This window comes from Bufo bufo, chromosome 4 (assembly GCF_905171765.1).
Source record: "Bufo bufo chromosome 4, aBufBuf1.1, whole genome shotgun sequence".
Lineage (NCBI taxonomy): Eukaryota > Metazoa > Chordata > Amphibia > Anura > Bufonidae > Bufo > Bufo bufo.
Genome location: NC_053392.1, coordinates 254,910,733 through 254,938,180, shown reverse-complemented (window position 1 = coordinate 254,938,180; position 27,448 = coordinate 254,910,733). Strand labels below are relative to the sequence as shown.

Genomic DNA, 27,448 nt, shown 5'->3' with positions numbered 1-27,448 from the left:
CGAGAGGGAGGGAGGGGGGTGGGGGGGAAGGGTTAAGGTCTTGAACTATGAGCAAATGTTGTCTGAGTGGGCTGTGAGATTCAAATATGGTTTGAAGTTTTACCATGTCACAGGTGATTAGAATCTTAAGCTGGAATGTGAGAGGGATGGCTGATGCACGGAAAAGACAGTGTATTTTTCAGTATCTGGGGCGGTTTCAGCCGGCTATATGTTGCCTTCAGGAAACGCATTTGACTGGAGAAAATTTAAACTGGATGAGTAAAAATTGGGTGATTCATGCGTTACATTGAACTCATTCCTCTCATTCTAGAGGTGTAAGTATGATTGTGCATAGTAGTATTAGGTATGAACATATGCAGGATTGTGTGGATGCTGAGGGTAGATATGTGTGTGTTGTGTGTAAGGTGGATGGAATACAGGTGGTGCTGGTGTCTGTGTACGTGCCTCCACCGTTTGCTTCTCCGTTAATAAGAGAGATCATGGGCTTTGTGGCGGACTTCCCTGGGTTGCCGTGGCTTTTGGTTGGGGACTTTAATTGCACGCTGAATGACTCCCTAGATAGATGCCGGGTGGAGGGAGCAAGTGGTTCACCGGGGAGTGTGGCTCTCAGGAATATTTTGGGTGAGGTAGGAGTACAGGATGTATGGAGATTGCGTAACCCAGATAAGCGTGAATTCTCGTGTAGATCCGCCACGCACCATTCGCTATCGCGTATAGATCTGGCCCTTGTTAACGACATAATGCTACCACTAGTTAAGGATGTCGTTTATCATCCTCGGTCATTGTCGGACCACTCTCTGGTGCAGATTGACTTGTGCCTGGGGGTGCTCAGACAGGGACCGAGGCTGTGGAAGTGTAATCCTCATTGGCTGAATGTGTTGGGTGACCGATCTGGGATCTCTCTGGAAATTAAGGAATTTTTCGATATTAATACAGGGTCGGCTTCGGTATCAGGTGTATGGGACGCCATGAAAGCATTCCTGAGGGGAGTTCTGATGAAAGAAATTAACAAGCATAAATCCAGATCCAGAGAGGCGGATGTCAAGGCGCATGTACTAGTGGCTGAGGCTGAGAGAGAGTTTAGTAGATCCCCTACCACGGTTAGTAGTGAGGCGCTGGAGGTAGCCCAGGAGCAGTTGAGATGTCATTTGGTCCAGGCCGCGGATAGAAAGAGAAGCTTTTATCGTCAGATCTTTTGAGGAAGGAGAGAAGGTGGGTCACTTGTTGTCGGTGGTCTCGCAGGCCCAGAGGGGCTCCTCTTGCATTCAGGAATTGAGAGATGACATGGGGAACAGTAGCCAGGACACAAAAGGAATATTAGATATTTTAAAAAGCTTTTATGTATCTCTATATACTTCCACTGGATCTAGTTCTGATGAGGCTCTGAATGATTTCCTAGGGGAGGCACAGTTATCGGTGCTGTCAGAAGAGGATAGAGAGAGGCTGGAGGAGCCGATTACACTTGAGGAACTGGAAGCTGCACTTGGGGACATGGCAAGTGGTAAGGCGCCTGGAGCTGATGGCCTCCCAGTAGAGGTATACAAAAAGCTGCAGGGGATATTACTCCCTGAATTACTTAAGGTGTTTGAGCACTCATTGGAGGCAGGTTCATTACCACATTCGATGCAGGAAGCTATAATTGTGGTTATACCTAAACCTGGAAAGGATCCTAAAATACCGGATTCCTACAGGCCAATTTCACTTCTCACGGCTGATGTTAAGCTCCTGGCGAAGGTGTTGGCGAACAGGCTGTCCAAAGTAATTCTGACCATAGTACACCCGGATCAGACTGGATTTATGCCAGGAAAATCGACGGCTATTAATCTTCGTAGGCTGTACGCTAGTTTAAATATTCCGGCGGATAACAGTGGAGACAGGGCCTTGCTTGCGCTTGACGCCGCTAAGGCGTTTGACAGTGTGGAATGGAGGTATTTGTGGGGGGTCCTGAGAACTATGGGCTTTGGTGTGCGGTTCATTCAATGGGTACAGGTTCTGTATTCTAGTCCTAAGGCGAGAATTAGAGCTAATGGAGGGTTGTCAGACTGTTTTCCCCTTGCCAGGGGCTCCAGGCAGGGATGCCCATTGTCGCCCTTATTGTTTGCTCTTGCAATAGAGCCGCTTGCGGCACATATTCGCTTATCGACTAGTATAGAGGGGTTTAGATACGGCGAGCTGCACAATAAAGTGGCTATGTACGCGGATGATACTCTACTTTTTTTGGGCGATACTGGTGAGTCTCTGGATGCGGCCATGGCATTGATTGACAGATTTGGTAGCTTTTCTGGACTGCGGATAAACTGGCAAAAATCCTCTTTGATGCCAATTGACGGGCAGGCCCTGGCAGGAAGACAAGTAGATAGTTTGGTGCCCTGGGTGGATAAATTTAAATATCTGGGATTACATATAACACCGAGGCTGGCGGATTTTGAAGAACTAAATCTGTCCCCATTGCTGGCTACTTTTAGGCTTAAAGTGAGGTCATTGTGTAGACTCTTTCTTTCGGTGGTAGGTAGAGTTAACCTTTTAAAAATGGTTATGATGCCCCAGCTGTTATATATACTGAATAATGCTCCAGTTTGGATCCCTCTGGATAGATTTAAGAAAATTCACTCTATATTTAGAGATCTTACTTGGAAGTATGGACAGGCTAGGATAAAACTGGAGACATTACAGTATTCTAAGTCGGAAGGGGGCCTAGCTGTCCCTAACGCATGGATTTCTTTTTTGGCTTCCCAATGTCAGCATTTTAAGGGATGGATTGATCTACAAGCACCGGACATGACGGGGCAGATATTGCAGCATTGGCTGGGCAGTCGTGACCTCATGGGCATTCTGGAAGGCTCAGGAATGCATGCTGGGAGGGAAAAACTCCCTCTTATTGAACTTATGAAAAAAGTTTGGGCAAAAGTGAAGCTGCTAAGAGGAGTGGGAGGTATTAGTGAACTTTCTCCTATTGGAAAGAACCACTTGTTGCCAGAATTATTTGCCATACCAGGACTTAGGAACTGGGAAATTTATGGAGTGACGAGAATTGGACAATTAAGGACAAAATATGTAAGTCATTTCAAAACCTGCAGCAGGAATTTAATATTCCTAGGGAGTGGTTCTATAAATATCTTCAAATAAGACATGCCCTTGAGGTCACGTTGCGGAAAGGATGTGAGATAGCTCAAATGGAGGTGGTTCATAAGCTTGTTCTTCCGACAGGTGGGGGAAAAAGAGGGTTAATATCACAGGTGTACGCTCTCTTACTGGGAAAATTCTTAGAGGGATATCCGCTTTCAAGAATGAAAAAATGGGAGGCTGACGTGGGAGATATGTCTAAGGATAAGTGGGAAGATATATTAGAAGCGGTCCCCGAGGTGTCCTTAAGTGAACAGGGCAAATTGTCCCAATTATTTATTATACATAGAGTGTACAAAACACCGGTGTTCCTGAAAAAGATAGGAGTAAGAAGTGATGACAAGTGCCCAAAGTGTATGGAAGATGGTGCAGACTTGTTACATATGCTGTGGTCTTGTCCAGTAGTTGGTAATTATTGGGAGGAAGTTAGAAATATGATAAATAGTAAACTGACATTGAAAATTCAAAAAGATCCTAAGGTGTGTATTCTGGGGTATGTGTCTGAAATTGGAGGGAATGAACCGGTTAGGGTCGCTGTGGGGAGATTGCTATATGTGGCCAGGAAACTGATTGCTATGAGGTGGATCCAGGGAAGTCCGCCCACACTGAGTAAGTTTGAACGGCAGGTGCATGACATGCTGATACTTGAAAAAGGGGTGTATGTGAAGAGAGGGTGTCCTCAGAAGTTTGATAAAATGTGGAGTGAATGGTTATCTCACACTCATGTGGTTATATAGGCTTGTGACGGTCAAGACCAGCGGTTAGGGTTGGGGGGGTTAGGACAGGGTAAGGGGGGGAGGGAGGTTGGGAAGGTTAAGTTACTGGTAATTTTATGTCCAAAATTATTTGCTTTAGCAAGCGTACACGTATTGTACGGATTCATGTTAAACTGAGTGGTGATATACTTATGATTACTGTTGTTCACTGATTCCACACGGTGGATAATGTAAAGAAAAGAAAACACAACGTAATGTACTATGTTTTATTATGTATTTATTGTTAATAAAAACGATTTGATTTAAAAAAAATAGTGCTCCTCATAGTCCCACCAATAGTAATTCCCTTCTAGAATGCCCCCATTAGTAACACTGCCCCAACCATGATAATGCTCCTCAACAATGCCCCCATTATTAGAAGAGCCCTCCCATATTAATAATACCCTCACAGAGTCCCCAGTAGAAATTAGGCCCCCTATTGTTCCCCCAGTGGTAATAAAGCTCCCTACAGACCCCTCAGTAGTAATAAGGCCCCCATAGTGCGCTTAGTAGAAATAAGGCGGATCTATAAGACCCTCCTATAGAGCCCCCAGTAGTAATAAGACCGCCTATAATGTCCCCTGGATCTGCAGTGCCCCTTGCAGTTTTAATCCTCCCTCCACCATACAATCCCATGTAAATGACATCACCTCCTCCCCAGCCGCCTCCAACGCACAATCCTATGTAAACATCACCCCCTAAGGCTACTTTCACACTCACGTTCGTGACGAGGGATGAGCGAATGTCTGTTTTCAAGTTCGGGTTCTGGATATCCAAGAATTACATTATGGATTCTGCTACCATGGACCATAACTTATGGTCCGTGGTAGCGGAATCCATCACGGAATTCTTAGATATCCTGAACCTTGTACTTCGAACTTGAAAACAGAAGTTCTCTCAACACTATTCTTGACTCCTAACTTTTGGAGTTAGTTTCTAGACCTGGATAAGATTTGTTCAGATCTCCTCTAAGCAACAAAGCAATACTTTCATGCTTATTCATAGTATAAAAAAATAATTTTCCACCTTTGGACTTTTTGATGTTTTTAAGGAAAACTGTTAAACAAGGTGATTAAATTATTTAATTAAATTACTAAATACCAACATCATTTGATCCCATGAATCCCTTTCAAGTCACTATTTTGTAGATGCATGTTTAGCCTCAATTACAGAGTTCTGTATAGATTTTCCTCATTCTTCATCAAATCTATTCAAGCTCCGTGGAGAATGTGAGTGAGCAGCTGTGGTCCATTCACACATAATTTGCAGTCTGATTCAACCACTCCAGGACCTGAACATTGTTTTTAAGCCATTACCACATAACTTTCCTTGTTCAGGATTGCCTATAGGGGTTTTCCGAGATTTTCATACTGATGACCTATCCCCTGGGATAGGTAATCAGTATCTGATCGGTGAGGGTCCACCCGGGACCCCTGCCGATCAGCTGTTTGAGAAATCAGCGCTGCAGCCTTCTTCCTCTGCTTTTCCTAGGCCAGTGACTACATATTAATCGGTCACGTGGCCTAGGCTCAGCTCAGCCCCATTGAAGTGAATGGGGCAGAGCGCGATACCAAGCACAGCCGCTATACATTTTACGGTGCTGTGCTTGGTAAGCTGAAAGAAGACAGCTTACCAAGGGATCCCGGGTGTCAAACCCCCACCGATCAGATACTGATTACTATCCTAAGGATAGTTTCAGTATAAAAATCTCAGAAAACTCTTAACTGTGCATTGTAATCTGTTCATTCTAGCCTTTACCTTCAGTGACAAATTCCTACAACTTGACGCCACCACACGCTTTATAGTTCAGAAGTCTTTGCAGGACTCTCTTACTGTCCCATAAGTCTTTGACAGGGATATAGGCAGCAGTCATTGTTATTTTTAGCTTCTCCAGACTGACAAACGACTTCAGAGTTGTCAGACACTAGCTCTTTTGATGAAGTAGCCAAAAAGAAAAATGGACCCCTTGCAGCACTGTCATAAAATATCAGGCAAAGTTATGATTAAAAGATCCTTTTAATGTGGCAATAAAATGTTCTCAGGCCCATACTGAGCTGTGCCTCGTGTTTTTTTTTTAGGCAGATTTATAGTCTGTGATATCACTGTGTTAGTTTTACCAGGATGCTGACTCAGATTCAAATTTTATTTACTTATATAAATATATAATAAATAAATACTTTTTTTTTTTTGGGGGGGGGGGGCTTACTTGGCGGAAACCTCAAAAATATAACCTTTTATTTAATAATAAAATAAATAACCCCCACATAAATCAATAAATTAAAAAATAAATGCCCACAAATAGTGTAGCTAGATACCTTTTTAGGGCGGGTGCTCCGCTTTTAGGCAGGGATAGCCTGAAAGGGACACCCAGGGATAGATCCCACCCCGACAGTATATCTTGCGGCCCTAAAACCCTGGTGGGCGCCCTCTGTTCCAGATTTACCACAGGAACCGCAAGTAATTGCATTATGCTGCCCACCCTGTTTTGTGTATAGCAAATACTTATATACACTTACCTAGAAATTTCCTCTATCTTTCTTATGGTATCTAGCTACACTATTTGTTTGCGGGCATTTATTTATTGATTTATGTGGGGGTTACCATATATACTCGAGTATAAGCCGACCCGAATATAAGCTGAGGCCCCTAATTTTACCCCCAAAAAATGGGAAAAATTATTGACTCGAGTATAAGACTAGGGTGGGAAATGCAGCTATAATGCAGAGTGTATGTGTATACAATGCACACACTCTACATTATATACACACATCTGCAAGAGGGTGACTCAGATTGATGGGAGTCTGACTCTGACTCCCTGTATTTAATGCAGAGTGTGTGCATTATATATATACACACACACTCTGCATTAAATACAGGGAGTCAGACTCCCATCAACTGGGCATTTATTTATTTATTTTTTATATTTATCAGGTTGTTTATTATTATTTTTTTGTTCCCCCCCTCCTCCCTACTTCATACTTGGCCAGGGAGGGGGGGCTGTCCAGGGGGAGGGGAGGCTGTGCAGGGGCCGGTACTTACTGCCGGTGTAAATCTCGCGGTCTGCTCCCAGTGTAAATCTCGCGGCCCGCGTGTCTCGCGAGATTTACACTGGGAGCTTAACAGAGGTGCCGCGCGGACGTGCTGGGAGCTGACCGGAGCAGCTGTAAAGGTAAGTAACAGCTTCTCCGGCCCCCAACATGTCATGGTCTGTATTATGGCAATGTAAGTTGCCATAATACAGACCTAGACTCGAGTATAAGACGAGGGGGCTTTTTGAGCACAAAAATATGTACCAAAAAACTCGTCTTATACTCGAGTATATACGGTATTTATTTTAATATTATTAAATAAAGGTTATATTTTAGAGGTTTTTGCCAAGTAAGCCCGTTACTGATTCCTCTGTATAAATATTTTCTTCTGTGAGAATTTTTTTTTAATGTATGTATTTATTTTTATCTGTTATATTACCATAATCTGAAACCCTTAATTGGAACAGCGGTGATTTAATAGTTTCAGGGAAGAATGTGACTTGTATAAAGTATTTTTGTGTTTTCAGCCTTGCTTTAGAGGTGTCCTAGTAATAGAAGTGTGTTTATATATTCACCCACTTTGTGTTTCTTTTCACCTTGACATTACATTTTTTTCTGTTAACTCATTTTAATTTTCTCATCATTTTAAGTGGATCTGTCACCATGAAATGCAGTGTAATCTGCAGGCAGGATCACCTGAGCAGATCTAAGATATAGTTTTGTGGGAAAAGATTTAGTAAAACGTGTAATTTATACATTTAAATCTCTGCTCTTTCTGAGTTCAGTTGTATAAGGACTCAGTATTTTCAGTCATTGATGGCCTACTCTGTGTAATGGTCCTTTTACACTGCGCGGATGAGCATGCAGATTCATGGCAGCCATCAGTAACTGCTGCCGTGTTCTTAGGCTGTGTTCACACTATAGAATTTTGACGCAGCGTTCAGGGTGTACTCCACACACTGAAATCAGCAGTCCCAGGTTCTTGTTTGAGTAGCCGAGAGTGTATTTTTACAGTAAGAGAGCCGTTGCCAATAGCTGGCTTAATACATAAAGTGATCAACTTCTGAAATGGAGATTATATAGAAAAATTCCACTTATCTGAGATTTATCCGGTTGCTCAGTCACCCTTTAGAGCTGCTGCTAATTTGCATTGTAAGGGACAGTAGTTATCAAATACTCTTCCTGTATTGAAGCTTTCAATTATGTTTTGCATCAAAACATATTTACGTCCAAATCTTTTTGAATAAAGACCCATTCATGTGAACGGGCTGGAGTCAGTTTTCTCTTTGTATGTCAAATGCTACTGTTATGGTGAATCTATTGTATGAAATTCTATCTACTTCTGCTACTTGGCTTGAGTAGTGGCTAATGTGTGTCTTGATGTCATTGCTAATTTTTAAACCACTCAAGGTCTTCTTTCTTTCCCATTTTTTTTTTATTTAGTTCAAATGGCAAAATAATCACATGAAAACTATTCAATACCAGACCCCCGCACCCCACAGAGGGAACAATCAGACAGCAGAAAACTACAAATGGGTTATTACCCTTTATTCAAGAGCAGACAGATTGTGACCGTGGATTCTAAGATTCATGAAATATTTTCATGTTACCACGAATACCTTTTTCATTATAAAGCATGCGATTTAAAATATCACTTGACCCTTTATTCGATATCCATCATCTGAGAATATTCATTTTAGCAACTACTGAGGCCCTGATGGTGACTTGATTCACCAATTTAGTGGAATTCAATAGCCGATCATCAACCAGTTGCCATAGGATGGAAGATGAGGGCAGATTTTTTTCTTTGCCATCAAGGCAGGCTTATGTTGTAACAGCTAATATTGGAATTCATGGGTTTTGCAAATGTTTTACAGAGGTCCTTATTAGTATCTAATACCTGAACCAACCTTCGACCCCCATTTCTACTTTAGAATTCCAGCCAAGATCTTTATTTAGGTGAGAACAAAAGCAATTTCCTCAAAGAAGGTTTGACCAAAGTAATGCCCTTTATGTCCATTATCCTCTTTGTCACCCACCAAACTTGATGCATCATATGGAAGGTCAGATATTTGTTTTAATCTCCTTCTGGATAAATGCTCCAGCCTTCTTGACATTGGATCAGGAAGTGCCATCAGAACCTGCCACTAGTGCAGCCTCATATTTTGGGCATGTAACTTCCAGCAATCATTTCAGGGGCCAGACACCTTCTAACTTGTTCCAGGACAACCATTGGAACTTGCAAATATTACACCTTGAAACCAGAACTATATAGAAAACCAGTAAATGGTTCTGAAGCCACACAATGTCAACCCAAAATGAGAAAAAATAAAGATTATTATGTTAAAGGAACATTAATTCAAGGCTACTGTACATATGTAAAGTGGTATATATACATAATGTACGACCAAAACAAGTACAATATGCCTGGATTAACTTTGTGACAGACTGATACAGAGGGGGTGAGGATCCTGCCCATCATGGCTTACATTCTACAAAGGTAGGCGGAAGAAGGCAGTGGGTCAGGGTATAAGCTGCTCATATGACTGTGTATTGTGGGTTGTAGACTTTCCTGAAGAGTTGACTATTTTGGTTGCTTTTGGACATTGGACAGAGTCTGGTGTGCTGGAGTAATGAGTTACAGAATATGGGGGATGCATGTGAGAAATCCTGTAGAGGATTGTGTAAGGAGCAGATGAAGGCAAAGAAGAAAGTCTTGTGAGGATCGGAGACTACATTGAGGGGATGTATTGGAAGAGAAGAGTCAATGAGGACACATTGTGTAGGGCTTTACAGAAAAAATAAAACTTAAGCTCATCCTGGCATAGTAAGAAAAAATTACAGGTATGGTAGATGGAGCTCTGACCATAGAGAGATGTTACTAGACTGCCAACCAGGACTTGCTCTTCCATAATACAGTGCCTACTAAATAACTACCATGCAGTCAGTTCGGGTCAGGGATGCCAGGAGATGTGGCCAACACATGGACCGTGTTTCCCAGTCAAACCACCGTCATGTGCATGAGGCCTTAGCTGAAAATATTTAGCCTGAGGTCATTAAAACCTGAATTTTTAGTAAGCTGAAAGCTGTGCGTAAGACGCCTTTACGTGTCACTACTGTGTGTTAATGGTCTCTGTTTTGAATTTGATATACAACAAAAGGTTGTTCTTGATTGTATAAGTAGTGCTGGGAGAATTCCTGGAAGGAGATCTGGCCATTTTCATCCCTCCTTGTCCGTTCCTTCTTCCTGCCTATTGTGGGTGCTGTTTTTCACAGCATGTTCTAATCAGACACTTGGCAAGGGATGTGGAGGCATGCATTTTCTCAGTCTCACTGAGCACGGGAGAGGTTTACTCTGTAGAGTTGAAGAGTATTGTCAATTTTCCGCTACTTTCAGGAAGTAAAGGAAGGAAATATCCTGAGCCCACATACAACAAAGTGAGAAGCGGAGTTGAGGAGGCCAGGCGGTAACTGACATGCAATCCTTTATGATCCTCAAGGGTATGCTTCTGTAATAGGCTTCCGGCAGACTTTTCATTCAGTGACAGAATAACATGAGCAAATCCTGTAATAAGTGCATGGAACCTTTTCATCTGTCATTGGTCTGTTATGATATTGCATTAGGTAGGGAAAGCCCTCCGTCCAGTCCTCCTTTTTATTTTATTTTTTTCTTACATAGACCGGAAAAAGTAAAGTAAAACTCATGTTTGTTGTTTTTGCAGTTTTTTTTTTTTTAATCATGAAATATTTAACTGTTGCAAAACAAAATTGTGGCGAAAACTGCACATGTGAAGCCAACCTTAGGGTCCGTTTACATGACCTAAATTGAATGAACCCTATCCATAGTGCATTTTGCAGCATTTCTACAATGAACCCACATAAAATGTGCATGAGTTACATGCTGATCCGTTGTGGATATTGCTGCAGATTTCACTGTAGGCATTTATTTGTAACCAGTGCAGTCCGCTGTGAAAACTGACAACATAGATTGACATGCTGTGGAGTTAAGAGTTGGTTTCTACGAAGAATGTGTTGTTTTTTTCCTGCATTGAGATTTGCTGCTACTGTAACAACTGCTGATTTTTCCACTCCCAAAATCTGGACAGATAATCTGCACTGTGTCCTCCATGTGCGCACATACTGTGAATATTTTCACATGGCCTTATTATGGGCTCCTATGGTTAAAGCCTCATGCACAAAAAACGTATTTTCTTTGTGTCCGTTCAGTTTTATTTTTATTTTTTGTGGACTGTATACGGAACCAAAGTTACTCCGTGTGCATTCCGTTTCCGTATGTCCATTCCGCAAAAAAAATAGAACATGTCCTATTATTGTCAGCATTACGGACCAGGATAGTACTATTCTATTAGGGGCCAGCTGTTCCGTTCCTCAAAATATGGAATGCACACGGGTGTCATCCATATTTTTTGAGGACCGCAAAATACATACGGTCGTATGTATGTTTCAAACGAGTGTGTAGGATTGGCTCCGGATGCGTTCAGTGAAACTCGCACCATTTTGCAAGCAAATTCTGTTTTGTCTGCGATTGCGTTCAGTTTTTTCCACGCGGATACAATGTGTTTTGATGCGTTTTTCATGCGCGTGATAAAAAACTGAAGGTTTACAAACAACATCTCCTAGCAACCATCAGTGATAAACGCATTGCATCTGCACTTGCTTGCGGATGCAATGCCTTTTTCACTGAAGACCCATTCACTTCTGTGGGGCCAGGGCTGCGTGAAAAAACGCAGAATATAGAACATGCTGCGTTTTTTTACGCAACGCAGAACTGATGCGTGAAAAAAAAAACGCTAATGTACACAGACCCGTTGAAATGAATGGGTCAGAATTCAGTGCGGGTGCTATGCGTTCACGTCACGCATCGCACCCGCGTGGAAAACTTTCTCGTGTGAAAGGGGCTTAAGTCTGCTTCAGTCTACCCTTTATTTTTCTATTACACGCAGCAAAGTAAAGGTGCTTACATATGGGACACACGTAATGTACTTTTTGGAGTGGAGGGAACACCTCTGTCCTTTAACTCATTCTAGGATAGAATTCTATTCTGGATATGTCAAGCATGCAGCAGTTTGACCAGTCTACTGAAAGAGCCCAAAATGCATCCAGTCCTAAATGTCTGCTCACTAAAGTTTAAAGGGGTCGTCCAGGCTTTTAATATTTAATATTCTCAGGATAGGTCGTCAATATCAGATCGGTGGGGGTCCAACACCTGGCACCACGCCAATCAGCTGTACGAGGAGACAGTACGCATGTGCCGTCTCTCTTCTCTCTTCCTGTCTGCTACTGCGGTCTATCGTCTTTGCCATAGACAGCGGTGAGAAGGAAGGAAGGGAGACAACACGTGCGCACTGCGTGCGCCATCTCCTCATACTTCTGATTGGCGGGGGTGCTTGGTGTCGGACTTCCGCCAATCTGATATTGATGATTAGAGATGAACGAACTTCTGTTTTAAGTTCGGCGTCTAAAGTTCGGCTTCCGGTTAGCGGAAGATCCCGATATGGATTCCGAATTCCGTTGTGGTCCGTGGTAGCGGAATCAATAATGGCCATTATTGATTCCGCTACCACGGACCACAACGGAATTCTGAATCCATATCAGGATCTTCCGCTAACCGGAAGCCGAACTTTAGACGCCGAACTTAAAACAGAAGTTCGCTCATCTCTATTGATGATCTATCTTGAGAATAGGTCATCAATATTAAAGGCCTGGAAAGATCTGATTTAAAGTGGTTTTCTGGAAAGTAAAATATTGATAGCTATCCTCGGGACTCCCGTCACCCCTACTGGTCGGCGGTTTGAAGAGGCTGTGGTCTCTTCCTAGGCCAGTCACTGGTCACATGGCCTGTGTGCATTGAACTGAAGGGGCCTGGGCTGCAGTGCCAAACAGACGCCATACAATGTAAGGTACTGTGCTTGGTATGCTGTGAGGAAGCCACAACGTGTGCTGGGGTGCTGTGGAGGTCCGACTTCTCAGGCCACCAGTCAGATATTGATGACCTATCATGAGGATAGGTCATCAATATAGGAGTCCCGGAAACCGCCTTTACGCTTTCTTATGTAGATTCTCTACAATAATAAGGTAATGTGATGAAATCTGTTTCTGCTGTAATGAATCTTTATTGACAGTTTGTGTTGGTTAAGAGTTTTTGTAAAAGTAAGAGTACTTTCACACTAGCTTTTTTCTTTTCCGGCATTGAGTTCCGTCCTAGGGGCTCTATACCGGAAAAGACCTGATCAGTTTTATCCTAATGCATTCTGAATGGAGAGTAATCCGTTCAGGATGTCATCAGTTTAGTCACTGAACGGCGTTTTGGACAGAGGAAATACCGCAGCATGTTGCGGTATTATCTCCGTCCAAAATTCCAGTTCGGTTGCTGGAATGCTGCATTCGGCATTAATTTACATTGAAATGTATTAGTGCCAGATCCAGCATTAAAAAGACTGCAATGCCGGATTCGTCCTTCCGGTCTGCACATGCGCAGACCGGTAAAAATGTGAAAAAAATATATAACTGATCCGTTTCTCTGGATGACACCGGAGAGAGATGGATCTGTTCTTGCACTGCATTTGTAAGACTGATCCGGATCAGTCTACAAATGGTATCCGTTTGCATGCAGATTGCTGGATCCGGGAGGCAGTTCCAGCGACGGAACGGCTTGCCGGATCACTCTGCCGCAAGTGTGAAAGTAGCCTAAATGTAAATTTAATGCTAAATAAACCTGCATGGATTTCTTCGCCCTTCACACTACACAGTTCCCTGTTCTTACCAGATTTCTATGCCAAGAAAATGAAAGTACATGCAATAGGAGAAGTGAACAAATGAGCCTTTATTTGCCCCTGTCTACATAAGAGGTTTGCTTTCAGACTACTTACTCTGTATTGTTCTGATAGCTGGGCCAACCTTTTAAAATTCTTCAAGGCGCTTATTGTTGTTAGAAAATGATTTCTTCAGGATGGCTCTAAAACTTCCAGTATTCCGGGCACTGGAATAAAACGCTCTGTGTTTGACTGCATGTTGATTTTGGAAATGAGCTGTATGCAGAATTTATATTTGCAGTGTAAATGAAGGAGAGGGACCGTGAACCACCTAGTGCCCGTATATTTATTCCAAATTCCAGATCATATGAATAAGTGTCTACCATTCTTTTTCAGGTCCAGGGTGCCAGCTTTCGAGGCTGGAAGGAGGTGACCTCCATATTTAACAAAGATGATGAACAGCAACTGCTGAAAGGATCAAAGTCTCCAAAATCAAAAGTGTAAGGGTCAATGATGAAAGAGTGTATATGTGCCCTGCTGCCAGATTATATGTCGGATACCTGCAGTCTTAGGCCTCATGCACTTGAATGGATCCGGAACTTTGGAGGCACTACGGAGTGTCATACATGTCATATTTATTTGCGGTGCGGACAGACCACGGACCAATTCAAGTTGAATGGGTCCGGCCCGCTGCACGGATGTAGCCACAATTGCGGTCCCCAATGCACGGAACGGCCGTGTGCATGAGGCCTTATAGCAGGGAAAATCCCTTCAGGAATAGTGGGAATCCGGCTTTTCTCCCAACTCCTCCATACACAGGCACGCTTATTTGAGCATGCATGTGTCTTTGTAAGGGAGCGGGGAGAAAGTACCTGTTACAGCAACTTATCTCCCTGAAAACAAAAGGATTCTACCATTTGAAATCCAACTTAACCAGTCCTTCTCTCCCTGGACATCTGCCATCAGAGGGAGTCAGCCATTCCCACTGAAATTGGAAGGCCCGGCCAACATTTATCTAATGTGTATGGCAGAAATCTATAAAATGTATAACATATATTTTTTTCAAAGTGTGTTTTTTTTTTTTTTTTCTATAAAGTAGTAAAAAAAAAAAAACTATTGTGGTATTGATTCGTTATGAGACAAAGAATAAGGACATCATGTCATTTTTAGCGAAAGGAAATTTCGCAATGTCAAACCTTGTCGGAATTGTGTTTTTTGTTTGTTTTTTTTAGTTTATTTCCCCTAAAGTTTTCCAACAACAGGCATAGTAAATGAAATGGTGCCCTTAAAAAATACAATCTATCCCTCAATTAATAAGCCCTCATATGGCTATATAAACGTAAAATGAAAAAAGTTATGACTATTGGAACTTGGGGGGGGGGGGGGGGGGATGAAAATGCAGAGCTAAAAATAGGCCTGGTACTTAATGGGGTTATCTGACCCCTGAAATGTCGTCGTCCCCCCATATGCCCAGGCCCCTCACACGCAATGTACTTACCTGGCTCCCCGTTCCCTGTGCCGCTCCTAGTCCCCGCACAGCTGCTGCTTCTTCCCGTGCGCAGATTAAAAAAATTCCGGGGTTGGGGGAGTGTTATGCTAAGGAAGGCCTTGATTGGGACGAGCCTCCCTAGCATTGTGGGTAATGCTAGGGAGGCTCATCCCAGGAGTGATGCAGGTGCTGGGGAGCCAGATAAGTACATACTGTCTGAGGGGCCCAGGCATATGGGGGGAGGGCATTTCAGGGGTCAGATAACCCCTTTAAGGGGTTATAGGGGTTTTTCAGGTGTACAATATTGATGAACTATGCTCCGGATAGGCCATCAATATCTGATTGGTGGACATCCAACTTCTGACATCCAACCAATCAGCTTTTTGTAGAGGCCGCGGCATTCTATTGAGCGCTGCAGCCACTTCCTAGGCCTGTGATGTCAGGTTCATGTTGACATTGTGCAACTCGCTCCCAGTCATGTGAAGGGGCATGGGCTGTTGTACCAAACACAGCTGCTATACAATATATGGTATTCAGCCTGGCATTCTACTCAACTGATTGAAGTTGAGGTGCCCAGACTGCCGGATGCTGTGCCAATGTAAGGTGTACGCCTCATCATAAATTAGGTACAGCATCTGGCAGCACGTCTGAGTATAATAGCCTGGCCTACGCCCCCAGGCTGTGATAAATCTCCCCCAAAGTGTGTGGAGGTAAAGGGCAGAGAGACGGAAGGGAAGAGAATGGTGGTCTGACAGAGATCTGATCTATTGCATTGAATTAGAAAGAGAGAGGTTTTCATGGACTTAGCAGGGGATCTTAAGTTCCACCATGGTTTCCAAATCTGTTGGAAGTGGGTACAGGAACGTGGCTCCCACTCAGTGCTCCTCCGTATGTGGGAGGTTTTGGTTGGTTCCACGTTGGTGGTATTATCATTTTGGCTGCATAAGAAACTGGTGGATACTGAGGCGGAGCACTTTCGGCCTCCCTTAAAGAGCATATGCTTTGGATCAGGGATGCCCAACCTGCGGCCCTCCAGCTGTTGCAAAACTACAACTCCCAGCATGCTTGGACATCCTACAGCTATTAGGGCATACTGGGAGTTGTAGTTTTGCAACAGCTGTAGGGCCGCAGGTAAAGCATCCCTGCTTTGGATGATTGAGGTGACCCGGTCTGGGACCAGTATGTGATTAGAACAGAACAGTGCCACCATACATGAATGTAGGTTCCCGTTCTCATAGATACCCCCAGCAGTATCAGTCTTATGACTCTGCTGTGCCATTCCTTTATTATTACTACTAGAAGTTTATGGATGAACTGCAAGCAGTCTGCAATAAAAGTCCATCTAGGTGTTACCAGTTGGGGGGGGGGTTACCAGTCTGGCACTGTCCAATCAGTACTGCCAGTGTAAGAGAGTCCAGGGACATATCCCAAACTAATATCGCTAATTTGGACCGTTATTACAGAGTGCTGGCAATTCATTTGTAAGATACTAGTAGGAATAATAGATGAATGGCAGAAAATAGTCATTAGAATAGATGCCCTAGAATTGGGGGATGAATTTAGTTACTAAAACAGACATGTCAGAAGTAAAGATGAGCAAGTTTCTTGAAATTCGTTTTGGGTTTGATTCTGATTGGTCCAAAAATTTGATTCAGGTCCAAATGGATTCTTCCCAAATCGAAAGTGCTCCAACTGGCCGGACACTGAGGTCTCCCAGGATAATTTTTCTCTTTTCTGTTCTTTCAAAAGAAAATGTTGTCAGAAAATATGTAAAAAAAAAGTCTACTTCCCTGGTGGTTTAACCACTTCCCGCAACTGTAACGCCGAAAGGCGTCATTGCGGCGGCTCCCCCAGGCTACGCTAACGCCAATAGGCGTCATCTCGCGTGAGCCGAGATTTCCTGTGAACGCGCGCACACAGGCGCGCGCGCGCTCACAGGAACGGAAGGTAAGAGAGTTGATCTCCAGCCTGCCAGCGGCGATCGTTCGCTGGCAGGCTGGAGATGTGTTTTTTTTAACCCCTAACAGGTATATTAGACGCTGTTTTGATAACAGCGTCTAATATACCTGCTACCTGGTCCTCTGGTGGTCCCCTTTGTTTGGATCGACCACCAGAGGACACAGGTAGCTCAGTAAAGTAGCACCAAGCACCACTACACTACACCCCCCCCCCCCCGTCACTTATTAACCCCTTATTAGCCCCTGATCACCCCATATAGACTCCCTGATCACCCCCCTGTCATTGATCACCCCCCTGTAAAGCTCCATTCAGACGTCCGCATGATTTTTACGGATCCACTGATAGATGGATCGGATCCGCAAAACGCATCCGGACGTCTGAATGAAGCCTTACAGGGGCGTGATCAATGACTGTGGTGATCACCCCATATAGACTCCCTGATCACCCCCCTGTCATTGATTACCCCCCTGTCATTGATTACCCCCCTGTAAAGCTCCATTCAGACGTCCGCATGATTTTTACGGATCCACTGATAGATGGATCGGATCCGCAAAACGCATCCGGACGTCTGAATGAAGCCTTACAGGGGCATGATCAATGACTGTGGTGATCACCCCATATAGACTCCCTGATCACCCCCCTGTAAAGCTCCATTCAGATGTCCGCATGATTTTTACGGATGCACTGATAGATGGATCGGATCCGCAAAACGCATCCGGACGTCTGAATGAAGCCTTACAGGGGCATGATCAATGATTGTGGTGATCACCCCATATAGACTCCCTGATCACCCCCCTGTCATTGATTACACCCCTGTCATTGATCACCCCCCTGTAAAGCTCCATTCAGATGTCCGCATGATTTTTACGGATGCACTGATAGATGGATCGGATCCGCAAAACGCATACGGACGTCTGAATGAAGCCTTACAGGGGCATGATCAATGACTGTGGTGATCACCCCCCTGTCATTGATTACCCCCCTGTAAAGCTCCATTCAGATGTCCGCATGATTTTTACGGATGCACTGATAGATGGATCGGATCCGCAAAACGCATCCGGACGTCTGAATGAAGCCTTACAGGGGCATGATCAATGACTGTGGTGATCACCCCCCTGTCATTGATTACCCCCCTGTAAAGCTCCATTCAGATGTCCGCATGATTTTTACGGATGCACTGATAGATGGATCGGATCCGCAAAACGCATCCGGACGTCTGAATGAAGCCTTACAGGGGCGTGATCAATGACTGTGGTTATCACCCCATATAGACTCCCTGATCACCCCCCTGTCATTGATTACACCCCTGTCATTGATCACCCCCCTGTAAAGCTCCATTCAGATGTCCGCATGATTTTTACGGATCCACTGATAGATGGATCGGATCCGCAAAACGCATCCGGACGTCTGAATGAAGCCTTACAGGGGCGTAATCAATGACTGTGGTGATCACCCCATATAGACTCCCTGATCACCCCCCTGTCATTGATTACCCCCCTGTCATTGATTACCCCCCTGTAAAGCTCCATTCAGACGTCCGCATGATTTTTACGGATCCACTGATAGATGGATCGGACCGCAAAACGCATCCGGACGTCTGAATGAAGCCTTACAGGGGCATGATCAATGACTGTGGTGATCACCCCATATAGACTCCCTGATCACCCCCCCTGTCATTGATCACCCCCCCTGTCATTGATCACCCCTCTGTAAGGCTCCATTCAGACATTTTTTTGGCCCAAGTTAGCGGAATTATTATTTTTTTTTTTCTTACAAAGTCTCATATTCCACTAACTTGTGTCAAAAAATAAAATCTCACATGAACTCACCATACCCCTCACGGAAACCAAATGCGTAAAAATTTTTAGACATTTATATTCCAGACTTCTTCTCACGCTTTAGGGCCCCTAGAATGCCAGGGCAGTATAAATACCCCACATGTGACCCCATTTCGGAAAGAAGACACCGCCAGGTATTCCGTGAGGGGCATATTGAGTCCATGAAAGATTGAAATTTTTGTCCCAAGTTAGCGGAACGGGAGACTTTGTGAGAAAAAAATTAAAAATATCAATTTCCGCTAACTTGTGCCAAAAAAAAAAAATTTCTATGAACTCGCCATGCCCCTCATTGAATACCTTGGGGTGTCTTCTTTCCAAAATGGGGTCACATGTGGGGTATTTATACTGTCCTGGCATTCTAGGGGCCCCAAAGCGTGAGAAGAAGTCTGGTATCCAAATGTCTAAAAATGCCCTCCTAAAAGGAATTTGGGCACCTTTGCGCATCTAGGCTGCAATAAAGTGTCACACATCTGGTATCGCCGTACTCAGGAGAAGTTGGGGAATGTGTTTTGGGGTGTCATTTTACATATACCCATGCTGGGTGAGAGAAATATCTTGGTCAAATGCCAACTTTGTATAAAAAAATGGGAAAAGTTGTCTTTTGCCAAGATATTTCTCTCACCCAGCAAGGGTATATGTAAAATGACACCCCAAAACACATTCCCCAACTTCTCCTGAATACGGCGATACCACATGTGTGACACTTTTTTGCAGCCTAGGTGGGCAAAGGGGCCCATATTCCAAAGAGCACCTTTAGGATTTCACAGGTCATTTACCTACTTACCACACATTAGGGCCCCTGGAAAATGCCAGGGCAGTATAACTACCCCACAAGTGACCCCATTTTGGAAAGAAGACACCCCAAGGTATTCCGTGAGGGGCATGGCAAGTTCCTAGAATTTTTTATTTTTTGTCACAAGTTAGTGGAAAATGTAGATTTTTTTATTTTATTTTTTTTTTCATACAAAGTCTCATATTCCACTAACTTGTGACAAAAAATAAAAACTTCCATGAACTCACTATGCCCATCAGCGAATACCTTGGGGTCTCTTCTTTCCAAAATGGGGTCACTTGTGGGGTAGTTATACTGCCCTGGCATTCTAGGGGCCCAAATGTGTGGTAAGGAGTTTGAAATCAAATTCTGTAAAAAATGACCTGTGAAATCCGAAAGGTGCTCTTTGGAATATGGGCCCCTTTGCCCACCTAGGCTGCAAAAAAGTGTCACACATCTGGTATTGCCGTACTCAGGAGAAGGTGGGGAATGTGTTTTGGGGTGTCATTTTACATATACCCATGCTGGGTGAGAGAAATATCTTGGCAAAAGACAACTTTTCCCATTTTTTTATACAAAGTTGGCATTTGACCAAGATATTTATCTCACCCAGCATGGGTATATGTAAAATGACACCCCAAAACACATTCCTCAACTTCTCCTGAGTACGTAGATACCAGATGTGTGACACTTTTTTGCAGCCTAGGTGGGCAAAGGGGCCCACATTCCAAAGAGCACCTTTCGGATTTCACTGGTCATTTTTTACAGAATTTGATTTCAAACTCCTTACCACACATTTGGGCCCCTAGAATGCCAGGGCAGTATAACTACCCCACAAGTGACCCCATTTTGGAAAGAAGAGACCCCAAGGTATTTCGTGATGGGCATAGTGAGTTCATAGAAGTTTTTATTTTTTGTCACAAGTTAGTGGAATATGAGACTTTGTAGGAAAAATAAATAAATTAAAAAAAATCATCATTTTCCGCTAACTTGTGACAAAAAATAAAAAGTTCTATGAACTCACTATGCCCATCAGCGAATACCTTAGGGTGTGTACTTTCCGAAATGGGGTCATTTGTGGGGTGTTTGTACTGTCTGGGCATTGTAGAACCTCAGGAAACATGACAGGTGCTCAGAAATTCAGAGCTGCTTCAAAAAGCGGAAATTCACATTTTTGTACCATAGTTTGTAAACGCTATAACTTTTACCCAAACCATTTTTTTTTTACCCAAACATTTTTTTTTTATCAAAGACATGTAGAACTATAAATTTAGAGCAAAATTTCTATATGGATCTCGTTTTTTTTGCAAAATTTTACAACTGAAAGTGAAAAATGTCATTTTTTTGCAAAAAAATCGTTAAATTTCGATTAATAACAAAAAAAGTAAAAATGTCAGCAGCAATGAAATACCACCAAATGAAAGCTCTATTAGTGAGAAGAAAAGGAGGTAAAATTCATTTGGGTGGTAAGTTGCATGACCGAGCAATAAACGGTGAAAGTAGTGTAGTGCCGATTTGTAAAAAAGGGCCTGGTCTTTAGGGGGGTATAAACCTGTGGTCCTTAAGTGGTTAATGAAGTGGAGGGAACAAGGTTATTAACTTTGGCATCTAGCGTAGAGGGGGTTAATAGTTCTGGTCAGCTCCTGTGTCTTGCACGCACACAACAAACACAGCACTGCTGCATGCATGTTGTGCAAAAAACAGTCTGTACATACACACGTGGTCAGCACAATGGACCACACATAGGAGTAAATTGATGGGATGAGGAATATTCAACGAACATTTGTATTTAGAGTGAAAAGGACACAAGGAATGCACCATTGACTGCACAGTGGAGCCATTCATTATTCAGTTCGCTGCCTCACAGAGCAGATAACGTGCACAGCTTTTACAGTTGCCTGTGCTGTACCTCAGTGGAACTTTACAGTGTGGATTGGAGGCCTTTAGCCGGCATCAAAAACATGTATGTCAGGCTGTGCTGACCCTTACTACTCGGCCCCATATGGACTTTACTAACCTTGGATTCAGCCAGGGAGATTTCCATTTTCTTACTTGGGCTGTAGCTTCACCCATGTGTAAGTCACAGCCAAAAGAGAGCTTGGGAATTGTAGTTAAGGGCTCATGCACACGACCGTTGTTGTTTTTGCGGTCCGTTTTTCGCGGATCCGTTGTTCCGTATCTTCTGTTCCGTTATTCCACAAAACCTATCCGTATGCGATCCTTTTTTGCGGTTCGGAAACAGTAACTTACTAATCACCAAACATATGAGCAATATGGGCTGGGCATAGCATTTCTGCAGTCTGGATCCGCAAAATACGGATGACATACGGATGTGTTCCGTATTTTTTGCGGACCCATTAACTTGCGGACAATAATAGCACATGCACTACTTTTCTGCAGAATGGAGATACGGAAACGGAATGCACACTGAGTACCTTCCGTTGTTTTTTGCGGACCCATTGAAGTGAATGGTTCCGCATACGGTCCACAAAAAGAACGGAAGCGAAAAGAAAATACCTTCGTGTGCATGAGCCCCAAAGGGGCTATAACATGCTGAGGACTTCCGCTCAAGGTAAAAGCAGCAAGACGCATTCAAGATGGTATAGGAAAGCAGGACTCTCCCCTCCTGCCTGCACTGTTCTTTTACAGATCAGTGTTGGGCAGGGAGAGAGAAGTGTGCAGATGCATACCTCTCTCAAAGAGCCAGATCATTTATTGAAGCAGGCAGAGAGGTCTGGCACTGCTGGAACACCCTTACTGCAGACCATAAGATGCTGACGCAAGACTTTTTTTCTTGCTGTAAAGTGTTTTATAGTCCGAAAAAATATGGTTGAAGAGGAATTCTCATCAGAGACAATGGGGGCATATTACTAGGATATGCCCCCATTGTCTGATAGGTACGGATAGGACACACTGCTCAGCTATTTCCGTCTGTCTCATAGAAATGAATCGGAGCAGGGGCCGCGCGTGCGCTGTGTGCTCCCATTCACTTCTATGGGAGCAGCGATTGGTGATGGAAGGACCCCGGGAAATCCAGGGTCCTCCAGCCACAGCGCTCTCCGCTCCATCCTAGCGATATGCCCCCATTGTCTGTGATGGGAATACCCCCTTAATGTCCCCTGCTACAAACACACTGTTCAAGGGTATTGACACGCTAAAAGAATATTATTTGCACATTTATAAACAATAGAAACATTTCAGCAGGTTTTTGGAAAAGAAAAAGGTGCAAGTGTGCAGCGTATGCAATGAAATATATGCTGCTGGTGATGCTGGGATTATGCCTTGTGTCTGTGATTGCTGTCTGTCAGACATTGCAGACAAGTCCCATCACATCAGTGACGCACAATGACATCTGGGCTTCAGAGCTAATATGGAGCCTGATAGAGCAGCCAATATATCTTCTCCTGATTGGCGGTCATGCTGCCTGCAAAGCATTGTGGGCAAGCTTGCCAGTCAGCGCACATTCCATGGTCATGTGAGTCTCCGTCTTCTTCCTCCCTGCCCTGTTTGCCTAGGTAGTGTACTGCATTTTAAAAGCAAAATAACGAGCACTGTTTGGCATGATTTTATCCGAAGTGAATCACCAGACGAATCGGATTTGTTTATAATTGATTTGCTCATCTCTAGTCATTAGAGGTTACAGGTCCTGTTTAAAGGGAACCTGTCATGTTAAACATGGTGTCTGAGCTGCAGGCAGCATGGTATAAAGCAGGAGGAGCTGAACAGACTGATATATAGTTTTATTGGAAAATATTTAGTGAAACCTGTAATTTATGTACTTAAATTCCTGCTCATTCTGGCCTTCGAAGTCTGTGAGGCGGTCCGATCAGTGACTGACAGCCTTTCCTCTATGACTGTGTATACAGAGATAGCTGTCAGTCACTGATAGGACATTAATGAATAAGTTATACTCAAGCTTTTCCCACAAAGCTACATATCGGTCTGCTCAGCTCCTCCTGCTCTACAACACACTGCCTCCAGCTCAGATGCTATGTTTCATGTGAAAGGTTTCCATTTAAATACAAATGATTTTACCCTTGCTAAAGGGGCTTTTACATACTTCTTAAACCCCTCTTAATCACATAGTGTATCCTTCTTTTATATAGAGCTTCTGTGAAGACAAAAGATGAAGTAAAAACAGAGAAGAAATCTGGCTTTTGGGACAGTTTGGCAATTAAACAAAATATTCAACCAAAGAAAGCTGATGAGATTGAGGGCTGGGAGCCGCCACAAATTATGGTTGAAGACCCCCCGTCCTTTGCAGAAGACCCTTTAGATGACAACCACTCTTGGCAAGGCTGGGAAGAAGAAGGCCAAGGATCCTCCAAGTATACAAATTTGGCTAGTTCTGGAAACAGTTCTAGGTGGAGTATTAAGTCAGCCGGCAAACTAGTTAGTATTAGACGGCGGAGCAAAGGCAACCTCACCGAAAATTGGGAAGAGTTAGAATGACATAGCTAGAAATCTCTCAATATGCAATATCTTTACACAAGTTTCATAGATTTCATGTCATTTTATACCAAAATATCCTAAGTATTGTATATCTATGTACTTTTATATTTAAAGGCATTGGACACCTTCGGGGGCATTTTTTATGATAGAATTCTACATGCTTTAGGCTAAAAATCTTTTTTTCAGTTTGGTCTTTGTTACAAATTTTTGGTTGTTTCTGAGAAACAAGGGTTAAAAATCAGTCTGTTTTGCAAGCTTTTCTTTGAATCCCGTCAACTCACGGCTCTTGTCTTGCTCATATGTCTGTCCTCAAACACTTATCTAAGCCATATTCTTATCAGTTTGATAAGAATTGAGCTACAATGAGTGTTTGTGAGGTCAGAAGATCAGAGATAAGAGCTACACATGAGCTGTCAGTTGACAGCATTCAAAGAAAACAGACTGTAACGGCTTGCAAAACAGACAGATTTTTATCCCTTAACGGATGAACATTTTTAATAAAGACCAATTTAAAAAATTATTTTTCGCCTAAAACTAGTAAAATGCTATCATAAAAAATAAAAAAAATGCCCCTGGAGGTGTCCATACCCTTTAAATGAGTCCTACCAAAATAAATTTGCACTCGTAATCTGTTTTATTTGTATTAGAACATTGTCTAAAATGCTCACTTTTCCTTCATGGAAAAAAAAAAAAAAAAAGCACCTATGAAAATGTTGGGGTTTCTTTGATTGTGCCTGCATAATACTTGCATAACTGAAATTAAAGTTGGTTTTACCAAAAACAGTAATTCCTTAGCGAATGTCTACACTGGTTGTAATTTAGATTGCCTTATACTGTTGCCAGTAAAGGGTATCTGCCTTGCACATTAACTGTTAAGTGCCTGTATTTCACCTTGATAATGTATTTGTGATGCACAGCTTAATTTATTGATAAATTAATTTACCTTTTTCGTTGCTTTTATGAGGGAGTTGAGAGGTTTCTTTTCCTTTTTTTTGTTTGTTTGTTTTTTGTTAGAAAACAATTATGTAGAAGAGGTGTGTTTTGCATAGCGTTTTATTACATCAGATTTTTCCAGCTAGTAGTGTACACGGCATATTTCTATACAAGACCATTATAATGTGCCTAGTTGTGTAATATCTATACAGAGCTGCCCCTGTAAACTGGGCTTTATACCATTGTGAAACTACAGGACCCAGCATGCTCTGCTATTTCTGTTAGGGATCATTGACTATAGCATTTTTAAAGGGTTGTCTCATTACAAGAACGTAGTGTATGGGATAAATGCCTGACCAGTGGGGCTCTGACTATAGGAGCTAGTGTTCCCCCATTTGAATGAAGCCCCAGACACTCATGCGTGTCCGCAACTCTGTCACCGCCAGAGATAGCAAAGTGCAATTCAGCGGTCTCTGGCAGTCCCATAGAGTTGAATAGAACACGCATGTGTCTTTGGCGCATCATTCAAAGGGGGGAACGTGAGTCCTTTTTCTCGTGATCAGCAGCAGTCAGACCCCCACTGGTCAAACATATCCTATATCCTGTTCTTGTAATGGGACAACCCTTTAAAAATGCTATAGTCAGGTGCATCCCATATCCTGTGAATAGGGGATACGTTCTTGTAATGGGACAAGCTCTTTTAACTTCCGAACAGAGAAGATTTTTCTTTGCTGACATCTTTTAGAGCTTAAACTGTGAACGAACCTTTAGACTGTCAGATCATAATGAGCGTTGTAGTTCTACAGCCGCTGTAGAGTCGCTGGCTGTCTACCTCTGCTGTAGACCAAAAAATTGTTTTTTTTATTGTCATTTTAAAAGGCTTTTGCATGTTGGATTCATTTTGTCTAGATGATATTTTTGTATATATAGGGAGTTAAGTGTCTTTCTGAAGATTACACTGTCCAGCCTGCCTGTTGTAGATCTGCATGGTTAACAGCTAAGAGTTTACCAAGGTGAAATAACGTAGACTGAAAGATTTTAGTCAGTCTCTCCATGCAAAGTAGTATCTGTTCTGTAGGTTTGATGCATTGTTTTGTCAGTGTCATTGTTAAGGTAACGGAAGAATGTTCTTTGTATTTTTTATCTTGAATAAAGAATTCAGTTGCATCCGTATCATCAGTGGTGATTTATTTGTCCAAATGCTATCGTGGATAGAGTAAATGTAGGAAAAGGAGATCTGCCAATACTTTTATATAAAATAGGGGGGCATGCCTTCAAAAAGAACTGTTGTTGCAGTAAGTGTACAGTATTGTGAAAAAGAAAGCCGGGGTGAAGTACTTTACCATATGTGCGTATGTTTAAGGCTTCCTAAGTTTTAAGATATTTCAAATTCCCTTACATTTTTTTCACCCGCTATAGTAGAATTTTAAAAATGACTTTGCAGTATTAGATCTCAGCAGTAGCATATCATTTTATTACTATTAAACGCACACAGGAAACTTTATCATGAGGGGAATATTTGAAGTCAGTTTTTCTTGACTTTGTGGTGTACTTTGTCACATTTATCAAATGTCTCATGGTGTTTGATAAATTTGTCTTATCCTTAAAAGTCACTGAACTTTTGCACAATTTCATAAAGAGTAGTAGAAATAGCAAATTTCTAAATCACTTCATTTGAAAAATATGCCTGCATCTACCTGGAAAAAGGTATAAATTCATGGCCTCTAGGGGTCTCACACCACCTAAGTTGCAGTCCACTGCCTGTTTGTCAAGATCTGTCCCAGGTAGCAGACACTCAGAAGACAGCTGAGAGGAAGTGGGGGTTGTCAGAGCTAGCTGAGATCCAGAGCCTGATACACCTGCTTCTGAACGTCACAGGAGTCTTTTGCTTTTCTAGAAGTGTGATTTATCCCTCCTTATCAGTGTCATGAGCTCCCTAAAAGAAAACATAGTGGGAAGTCACTGTATACACTACTGGCAGAACGGAGACTCCCCCTGCTTCTGAGTGAAATGCATCTAGCTCTGCAGTTGAAATGGAATAATATGGCTGGAAAAAAAACAAAACAAAACATTAGAGACTCCCCAAAAAACAGTTCCTTCAGTTATGATTGTTTTTAACTCTTGTATGCTTTAAGCCTAACAGTTTTGTCTAGAAAAGCTACTCCAGTTTTCCAACTCAGCCCTGCTACTGTAGTTAGATTGTGACCCTTTTTTTTTTTTTTTTTTCTTTGAGCTCAAAAATCTGTATTCTGTCCTGAAGCATTTAGTGGCAAGTGTAGACTTGAGCTATAACTTACACAAGTTTCCAGTGCAAGTTATAGTAAA

At 42.7% G+C, this 27,448-nt stretch overlaps 1 protein-coding gene across 4 annotated transcripts in view; it reads left to right on the top strand.

The window, feature by feature from the left end:
• The window catches only part of LOC120998061 (testis development related protein), a 188,151-nt gene extending 163,281 nt beyond the window's left edge, over window positions 1–24,870 (top strand). For all 4 annotated transcript variants that reach the window (XM_040428530.1, XM_040428531.1, XM_040428532.1 and 1 more), the window contains 2 exons: window positions 14,077–14,180; window positions 23,845–24,870. In XM_040428530.1, the coding sequence (XP_040284464.1) occupies window positions 14,077–14,180; window positions 23,845–24,190 (450 nt within the window). In that variant the 3' untranslated portion in view covers window positions 24,191–24,870. The remainder of the gene's footprint in view (window positions 1–14,076; window positions 14,181–23,844) is intronic.
• Window positions 24,871–27,448: the final 2,578 nt, after the last annotated feature.